This window comes from Bos indicus, chromosome 1 (assembly GCF_029378745.1).
Source record: "Bos indicus isolate NIAB-ARS_2022 breed Sahiwal x Tharparkar chromosome 1, NIAB-ARS_B.indTharparkar_mat_pri_1.0, whole genome shotgun sequence".
Classification (NCBI taxonomy): Eukaryota; Metazoa; Chordata; class Mammalia; order Artiodactyla; family Bovidae; genus Bos; species Bos indicus.
Genome location: NC_091760.1, coordinates 6,401,506 through 6,411,802, shown reverse-complemented (window position 1 = coordinate 6,411,802; position 10,297 = coordinate 6,401,506). Strand labels below are relative to the sequence as shown.

The window sequence follows — 10,297 nt, the reverse complement described above, 5'->3', positions numbered from 1 at the left end:
TAGTGCTTCAAAAATATCATGCATATTGCCCAGAACACTGATAAAACCTTAGCAAATATGAAATAAAGCAAAATGAAAATCATTATTTCCTAATAGAAACTTGTTGCCTAACTACGTACCAGAATTTTTTGGCAATCAGAAAGCAATAAATCAACAGGGGGGAATTTTAGCCGAGTCATGAACATAGATTCATGAAGCATCTGTAGAATATTTTGTCATTTTTCCAACAAGCAATGTTTGTGTTTCTGCTACCTCTGAGGTTCTCTCCTAGCATTGAGAACAAAAGCTGACTGTCAGTCAATCCTATGTGTTCTGGCTTCTTTGGAAGGGAAGATTTGCTGAAGGTCTTCTGATTTTGAAGTCTAGTTGGACATTGCTGCTTGCACATTCTTATATTCAGGCAGTAGGAGGAAGGATGAAATAGCTCAACTCTGAATGTTTACAGTGATGTTGTTTAGTTGCTAAATCTTGTCCGATTCTTTTGATGATTCTGTAGCCCACCAGACTCCTCTGTCCATGAGATTTTCCAGGCAGGAATACTGTAATGGGTTGCCATTTCCTTCTCCAGGGAATCTTCCCAACTCAGGGATCAAACTCACATCTCTTGCATTGGCAGGCGGGATCTTTACCAGCAAGCCACTTGGGAAGCCCTAAGATGATGTTACCTTATAGCTTATTAGAAAGATGCTAGTTAAGCAAGCAGCAAAACTACTGATAGAAAAACAAAACGATCTTGAAAGAAAGTGCTGGAATGGCCAGTCAGGCCAAGGAGACTCCACTGCATCAGGAAAGCTCACAGATAGTCGCATTGGCAGAGAAGTGACAGTGACTGCCCAAATAAGAAAGCTGTACTGGCCTGTATTTCATATGGAATCTCTTCAGTGTGGCCATCATATTCAATCTCAGAAACAATAATACTACCTTCAGGATCAGCCTTCAACACAAAGGGCATTAAGAGAGCGACAGAAAAACAGCTATTGGTGATACTGGCTGTGGTGAAAAAGTCCTAGAGTTATATTTGAGGTTAACAGAACATGATTCTTAAGACACATGAAGTAATTCAGCAGAATATTAGAGAGGGTGGCACCTGCACCTTGAAACAATTTCTAGCAGCTACAATTGCAAGTTGATCGGTAGTAATTCAGAGGCCTGTAACCACCATATAAATACCTCAGAGGAGGGAAGGAACTCGGTATAGAGCTTAGCGACCGGAAGTTTCTTGCAAAATAGCTCAGTGGGGGGCATCTCCTGTGCCAATCGTATGGACATTGGCAATTTCTTATTAAATAGTTTTGGCGTTGGCAGCTGTTGGTGATATATCGTGATGGTGAGAGGCCACTGGGTATGAAGCCAAGATCTTGGTAGCTTTTGTACCCAAAACTGCCCAGTCTGTAGTGGCTTAGGGGCTGGAAACTCTTGGATAAGCGGTTAAGTTGCCCAAAGCATTTAAAGCCATTGCCGAGGGTCTGGCAAGCTTTGGATGTACATTGGCTGGGGGTGCAGCCATCAGATACATACCCCTTGGTCTGAGGGCACGGATTGCAGCTGGGGCTGGGTCCGACGTTGGTTGTTTCACGGGCACTGCAGATCTGGCCCCCTGTTGGAGAGTTGCAGGGCACAGACGAGTTTGATCGGTCACAAGTTGTGGTACAGGTCTTGGGCTCAGAACTGGGAGAGTCACAGCTCGGTGCTTCCCCACATGTTTCTTGGCAGTTATCCAGGAGCCAGAGATTCCCGTGGTAGCTGCTGGGTAGGCTGAGCCCAAACGTAGGACTTACATCACTGGAGCAAAGAGCAACAGAAGCAGTCACTGGGAAATAACAGTGAGTTCTGTAAGATATGCCACTACAGTTCCCAGGATAGCCTAGAAAAGCCATGGAGCCTGAGTGTATGTTCAGCGGTGGCCGTGAAGGCATGGCGAGACTGTGGCTTGACGCCTTTTTATATCTTCCCTGGGGACTGTCTGCATCCTCCCCAGACTCTCTTCCTTCTCGCTGCCTGGGACAATAACACCGCAACATTTCATTAGTGTGCTGTTTAGTGACAGCTGCTGATGTCTTCACAATCATATTAAAGCAAGTTTATTTGGATTCTTCAAAGTTATCTATAATCACCACGTTGACCATTGCTCATCACTCATCATATGCAGACCATAACTTTTGTGAACAGTGATTTCAGTGTTAACAAGTAAGCTCTCATCTGTCAACCAGTGGTAAACAAGAGATCATGTGTCTATGGGCTTTTGCAACATGGTTATTAAGGGGTTAATGAGGATCCAAGTGAAGCAAAGAACCTGGACTTTTCCACTCTTTTGGCAACTGCAAAATACTGCCAGGACTTGACCCCATACTCTAAAAGAAGCTGAATGCCTTGATTGTCTCCACATTGTTGCTCAAAAGAGAGCATGAGGCATTGAACTATTAAGAGAGGACTTTCTCCCCCTAAATTAGTGTTATATTCTTAACTATGCCAGGCCATGTACTGGTGGCAACATCTCATCCATTTGGAGAAGTCCGTCTGTAAGATTCACAGCAATCTCACTGAGACTTAGTGACTAACACAGGGCCAAAAATGAACTTGTTCCCAGGGGTCAGCGGTTGCTAAGTAACCAAGACTTCTGGAAGAGGTCTTTCTTAAAGAGTTTCTATAATATGTAATATCAAAGAATTCCAGTTTCTCAAAATTGTACCTGCCTAATTGACTAAAATTGTATATCCCATTGTCTCTCTTGTAAAACCCCGTTGCTGTCAGATGTATAATATTTCTTTACATTTCTGCCCAAGTAAGTTTTACTTATTTTTGATTTTCTTTTCTTTTCACATAGAGTTTATTCCTCTGTTGAAGAATATAGTTATTTTTTGTCTAGAACCACAAAAGGAAATGGCTATGCTTAATTTTGTTTTAAATGACCTATATAGTTCTTATAGGCACTGTACGTATTAAATAACACTTTTCACTTCTTATGGTGAAGGCTGAAGAAAAATTTTTGTAAGAGTTTAATTTAAAGAACTGGCACTTTGTTCTTAAAAATACAAGCTATAATTCACACTTATAGCCTCCACTGAATTGGAAACGGCAATGCATTTATTAACTGTAATAAGTTCAGACAAAAGATAAGACCAGCTTCTTCAGGTATGATAAGCTATAGGGTTAGTTTTTAAAAGATACTGTCCTCACAGTGGTTTAAAATCAGCTAGATTTTTCAAATGTACATCAACTTAAAGTTACAGATATTCTTCACACTTTTTTAAATTTTGAATATTCTCATAGTTCCTCTCAGCATTTATTCAATAAGGTGATGGATTTTATTCTATGGGTAACTCTTTATTCAACATATTTTACTGTTTGTACTGTCTTTGGGTGAAAGGGTGAGGATCAGGAAGCCACATTTTCAGCAAATTGTTCATCTATAGAATATCCTGGGGTTTTGCACAGAAATTTTCAGCCCTGAGACAGGCAAATAGGAACTAAAATATACAAGGAGCTTGATGGCCTCCAGCACTTGATGTAAGGGCTGGAGAGGGTGTGGAGAAAAAGGAACCCTCTGCGCTGTCGGTGGGAGTGTAAATTAGTGCAGTCACTATGGAGAACAGTCTGGAGTTTCCTTATGAAACTAAAAATAGAAATACCACATGATCTAGCAGTCTCATGCCTGGACATATATCTGAGGAACTATTATTTCAAAAAGATACATTCACCTCAAAGTTCATAGCAACAATATTGACAAAAACTAAGACGTGGAAGCAACCTAAATGTCCATTAAGGGATGAATGGATAAAGAAGATGTAGTGTATAAATATACAATGGAATATTGCTCAGCCATAAAAAAGAATGAAACAGTGTCATTTGCAGAACATGGATGAATCTAGAGGTTTTCAGAGAAAGACAATTGTCATATGACATGGCTTATATGTGAATCTAAAAATGATACAAATGAACTTATTTACAAAACAGAAACAGACTTAGACACAGAAAACAAATGCATGGTTACCAAAAGGAAAAGGCAGGGGAGGGATCAATTAGGAGTTTGGGATTAACATATACACACTACTATATACGGGTTTCCGTGGTGGCTCAGATGGTAAAGAATCTGCCTGCAATACAGGAGACCTCAGTTCAGTCCCTGGGTCAGGAAGATCCCCTGGAGAAGGGAATGGCTACCCACTTCAGTTCTCTTGTTTGGAGAATTCCATGGATAGAGGAGTCTGGCAGGCTATAGTCCATGGCGTCCCAAAGAGTCAGAAATGCCTGGGTGACTAACAACAATAATCAACAAGGACATACTGGATAGCACAGGGATATACAACATCCTGTACCAACCTATATATAATGGAAAAGAATCTGAAAAGGAAAATGAGAAAAAATAAAGGCTTGGAAAAAAGTACACAAGGCAGTCGTTGGTGAACTTTCCACTAAACCACTTGTTCCAAGTAATATACAGGAGAGTTCAGAGGTTGCTGGAAGTTTATTTCTGCATCCCTTCATCATACCACGATTATCTTTAGTCTTTTGTTAGGCTTCCTTGAAGCAAATTTGAGAGAAAATAAACAAACAAACAAAACCCAGAATAACTCCATCTGCTGTAAAGCCCACATACTCCCTTTCCGTCTTTGCATTACATGGCAGAATATTTTAAATTAATATCACACTCTAGTGTGAGTCCAACAATTAAATAATGTAGAACATCAGTTAGCATAATTAATGTTCACAGCATGAGGATTTATAACATATTTAAATTTATTTTGGTACAATCATATTCTAAACAGTCGAATACTGAGGTTTGCAAAGGCAGTTAGCCCAACTTCTCTCACTGGCTTTTATGTTTTACCTTCTTATTCATTCATGGCACTCACAGGCGACCATCACTCGCTTTTCACCCACCGCATCTGTAGACACTGCCTCTACAGAACTGTCTTCTGCTCTCAACTCCATTTTAGCAAGAAACCAAGTAGTCAGGCAGTGATGGTTTTCAGTAGTAAGGACCGTTGTTTGGGTGAAATTATCCTCTGAAGGCTTCACTTGTGGCTCAGCTGGTAAAGAATCCACCTGCAATGTGGGAGACCTGGGTTCAATCCCTGGGTTGAGAAGATCCCCTGAAGGGAACAGCTACTCACTCCTCTGAAGGCTTTGGAGAACATATGCATTTCTCCATTTTCATTTAATTACTAAATACCCTTTCCTTCCATTATAAGAATAATCCTGTTCTATTTGTAGTATTTTCTATATTACAAAATAGAATAATCCTGTCCTATATAATATAATCCTGTCCACTATATAATAATCCTGTCCTATTTGTAATATTTTCTGTGTGTAAAAAACCTACCCATGCCTCCCCACCATGGGCCAGTGTGGGAGACATACTCCCTGGGTCAGGAAGACCTCCTGGAGAAGGAAATGGCAACCCACTCCAGAATTCTTTCCTGGAAAATCCCATGGATACAGAGGCCTGGCAGCCTACAGTTCATGGGGTTGCAAAGAGTCAGACACAACTGAGCACACACACAGACACACACACACACACACACACACACACACACATCCTGCCACCCAAAGTCCACTTCCTAATCAGCAGAACCCGTGAATGGTATGGCAAAAGGGGTTTTGAAGATGTGATTAAGTGTCTTGAAATGGATTATCTGGGTGAGCCTGAGATGATCACAGAATTCCTTCTAAAAAAGAGGTAGTAGATGAAAAAGAGAGAAGAAAGTGATGACAGGAGCAGAGGCTGGAGTGATGCTGCTGTAAGTGAGGAAATGACAGCAAACTCAAGAAGGTAAAAGAGTCAGGGAACGGATTCCTTTTCAGAGACTCTAGGAGAAATTGGTCCTGCTGATGCCTTGACTTTAGTTTGGTGAAACTGATTTTGAACTTCTGGCCTCCAGAACTTTAAGAGAATATTATGTCAGGAAAACACAGGTATAATACATAGTCTTTATGTAGTGTGAGGAGTTTATGCTCTGTATCCGTGGCAAGGTTAAGATGCAAAAATGAACTTTCTACCACCAGATAATTCAGAGAAATCCCCACGCCTTCTGAAAAAGAATAAACACACTCCCTTTATCTAATGAGGCAGCAAATTTTTTACAACTCATTAAAAAAGAGAAATGCAACTGTTTCTCAATTTTTCCAAAGGTTAGAAATCCTTTAGGGTAAACACAGAATATCAGAGAAAGCTAAATTTTCCAGTAAATGGCCCTTAAAGAAAATAATGGAGGTCACCTTCAAGCCTTTTAGGTCATGATGAAATTTTATCTCCCTTTTTGCAAAATATGTATATAAGTGTGTCCTAATTTCACTTTCCAGAGCATTGTTAAATGATTCAACAATGATCCTGTGATCTGAAAAGCAAAATGTATGCAAATCTATACTTACATAGCAATTAAGCTATATATATTGAGTCAAAATGATTCTTAAATTTAGCAGTGGTAAAATAAAATGGTGTAACCCAGCTACATTTATGTTGTTGGCTTCATAAATCATTAGTGGTTTCCAAAAACTGAAGGGCAGATGTACAAAATAAAAAATTTAGGAGACATTTAAAGGAAGATGGGCTTTCCCAATGGCTCAATGGTAAAGAACCTGTCTGAAATGAAGGAACTGCAGGAGACCTGGGTTCCATCTCTGTGTTGGGAAGATACCCTGGAGAAGGAAATGGCAATCCACTCCAGTATTCTTGCCTTGAGAATCCCATGGACAAAAGAGTCTGGCGAGCTACAGTCCATAGGGACACAAAGAGTCAGACATAACTGAAATGACTGAGCACACACATATGCACACATGCTTAAAGGAAAATAAACTATTTCTTTTTTAGTTTTCAAGGTCCTTGAAATATATTTAGCATATGAGACATGGAAACAGGGATGGGGGACAGACTACAACCAAGGGTCCAATGTGTGATACAGATAGCTATATTTTCTTTCCAGTTTTTAATTGAGGTACAGTAGATTTACAATATCATGTTAGTTTCAGGTGTACAGCAAAGTGATTCAGTTATACATACATATATACTATTTTTCAGATTCTTTTCCATTATAGGTTATTACAAGATACTGAATATAGTTCCTGGACTATGCAGTAAAAGCTTGTTGCTTATTTTATATATAGTAATGTGTATTTGTTAACCCCACACTCCTAATTTATCTCTCCTCTCCACCTTTCCCCTTTGGTAACCATTTATTTTGTTTTCTGTGTCTGTTTGTCTGCTTCTGTAAGTCCACGTTTATTATTTTGTAGATTCCACATATAAGTGGTGTCATGTGACATTTGTCTTTATCTGACTTACTTTACTTAGTGTGATAGTCTCTAGGTACATCCCTGTTGCTGCAAATGGATATTTCATTCTTTTTATGACTAATATTCAACTGGACTTCCCAGGTGGCGCAGTGGTTAAGAATCCACCTGCCAATGCAGGGCACGTGGGCAGGAGACTTGGGTTTGGTCCCTGAATCAGGAATGGGTTCATTACCTGGAGAAGGTAATGGCAACCCATTCCAGTACTCTTGCTTGGAAAATTTCATGGACAGAAGAGCCTGGCAGACTACAGTTCATGGGTCACAAAGAGTTGGACATGACTGAGCGTGCGCACACACACACACACATACACACACACACACACACATCATGCATTGACGGTTGACAAGAACTGGAGAGATGTGAACTAATGGGGAAAGAACCAGTTGCTCACAGGGCCTGTGGCCACAGCTAAGTGGTGGAAGAGTAGTGTGAAGTTTTATAGGTTGTGGGCTCACAGCTGGATGGTTGGTAGCTGGAAAGTTTGTCACATGTCTCTGGGGAGCTGTCCGGAAGCCAGGTTTTGTTTCGGCTGGGCAAGTGAAGAGCATCACCACAGTTTACACCAGTTAAGTAGAGAGCAGTGGATGAGGTGACAGGAACATGGCAATAACTCCCAAGCGAACAGGAGTCATTGTTTCCAGCACACCGGTCGTTGGATAACATAGTAGAATGTGAAGCAAAAATTTCAGATAAGCAGCAGAGAACAGCTTGTCTCTGTTGATGTAAGTATATAAGACCAGGTTGCTTATATACTTTGGTGGATATATATCGCGATTCTCCTCCTCACCATATTTTAGATCACTTTTCATAATAATATCTCATTAGTTCATTTTGCTGACTATGGAAACAACTTCCCACCCTTCCATAAAATAAGTCCTGTTTGCATCTTCTAAATATCTGCTGTCCTAATTTCTCTCCTGTTTATCAGGCTTAAGAATGTAAGATGTAATCACCTGTGTATTTCATCTGCTTTGCTTCTGTTCCTACCCTTTAATAATGCATGGTTAGATGGAGTCCATCTGAACGGATGTTTATTCTAGTCATTATCCACAAAGAACATCCCGGTTAGGAAGGCATAGTCTTCATCATTGATGAAGAGACTTAGTGTTACAAGCCTGATGTACTGAACTAGTTCCCAAATAGCACAGTTATTGGATTTGCCAGATGGAAAAACTCAAACTTACTCTCCATTTTTTACTACTTATCTGAGAGTCTAATTGGGTTATGCTGTTCTATGTGTATTTGTCCTGACAGTCAATTTTATGCAAGCATCTTAGAGTGCATTTTAAAGAGCTCTACCCTGACCATGTGATGTTTTTTCATTACTTTAAAGTTGGTTTTCAAAGACTTGAGGAGATGTATGTAATATTTCTACACGGTAACATTGATGATATACCTGCATTCATTTCTATTGGTGGCATTCAACTAAAAGGATAAACATTAAAGGCCATCAGACTGTGCATCAGCATCCCAGAATTGATGGATGTCTTCACCTGAGAGAATTTACTGAGACACTTCGATCTTTATGCAATTAAAGTGAGCAAGGATTAAGAAAATGTTTAACATCACAGGAAGAAAGATATCTGAAAAGTTCTTACTTGGGACATCACAGAATAAGTGATCTCTGTACCTTATTTTGGATTCTCCCCCCAAAATAAGAGCTAATCTTTACAGACATCCATTTCCTGAAGTTAGTGTTTTAACAGATCAGAAATATGACTTTTCAAGCTCTTTCACAGATGGTCAAAATGACGCTGGGAATGAATAGAGGAGACTAACGTTTCCATGAAGTCACTTAGTATCTGAGAGTGCCATTGGTGATTCTTTTGGTGGAAGTTTCCCCATTTTGCAGCAGTCCCAGTTTCTTATATAACCTTCCGAGTAAGAATGGGAGATCTTACACCCCCATGCAAGCATGCACAGAGAGAAGGAGTGAGGTAGGAGGGTGGGTACTGCAATTACACATGATTTTTTTAAAAAAATATTTTTTTAACATCATAAAAAGCATGACATTTTGTGCAGGTGGAATGTAAGTTTTCTCTTCTGAATTTTTTGTTTCAGGTAGTGGAAGAAAAAATAGTTGACATCACACATGGGGCATTTTCAAAGCCAATGTATTGCATTCCTTCTCAAAGAAAGCTTCAGATCACATTGGTGTCAGGCATGCTAATAGTAGGAAAAAACGGAAGAGACTGGAATCATCAAAGGTTGAAAATCTGAGAATTTCCTTGACAATTTTCTCATTTCCTCCAAGAGTATTAAACCCTCCAGATAAATAAAAATCTCCCAAACTCCTACATGCTTCCAAAAAAAAAAAAATTCCTTCCCTTCCCTTGATTAGCCTCAACTGAAATAATTTTTTGTTTATGCCACACTAAAATTCCTCATGATCTAGGTCAAGATTCTCTTCACTTCTTTGGTTCTTTGTAAAGTTCAAAAATAAGTGATAACCAACTATTCTATAAAATCTCTTCTTTTATGAAATGGCAACCCACTCCAGTATTCTTGACTGGAGAATCCCAGGGAGAGAGGAGCCTGGTGGGCTGCTGTCTATGGGGTCGCACAGAGTCGGACATGACTGAGGCGACTTAGCAGGAGCAGTAGCAGCATGTTACATATGACTTTGAAAAAGAAAAGAAAATATTTTGCTATTGCCCACAGGGAAAATAGGTTTGGTTTTTATAGAACTGCTAATAAATGTATCTGATAACTGGAACACCACAGAGGCTATAGTTATCGAGCTAAATATAATATGGCCATTAATAATCAGTAGTTAAACTGTGAGTTAGAGGCAGCATAGATAACTGAGAGAAATCTGGAATCATCAACGATTTATCATATCTTTATGTCAAACACAGGAGAGGCCAAATACACATACCTAGCTAACACCTGTCCTAATTCACTATTTTTAATTCCATCTGTAATTCTTCCCAATGCAGAGACTTTGAGTTCATTATATCTCCACATAGTTTCCTGCCTCAATAGCCCGAGACAAAAACAAAAC

At 39.6% G+C, this 10,297-nt stretch overlaps 1 protein-coding gene across 1 annotated transcript; it reads right to left on the bottom strand.

Moving 5' to 3' along the window:
- Positions 1-1,106: 1,106 nt before the first annotated feature.
- On the bottom strand, positions 1,107-1,886 carry KRTAP24-1 (keratin associated protein 24-1). Its single transcript, XM_019967229.2, has one exon. The coding sequence runs from the start codon at positions 1,875-1,877 to the stop codon at positions 1,107-1,109; it is 771 nt and encodes a 256-aa protein (XP_019822788.2). The 5' UTR covers positions 1,878-1,886.
- Between the last annotated feature and the right edge of the window lie 8,411 nt (positions 1,887-10,297).

What these genes read in the sequence shown, in the direction of transcription:
- KRTAP24-1 (XM_019967229.2), bottom strand. Translation starts at nt 1,877, where the DNA reads ATGGCTTTTCTAGGCTATCCTGGGAACTGTAGTGGCATATCTTACAGA.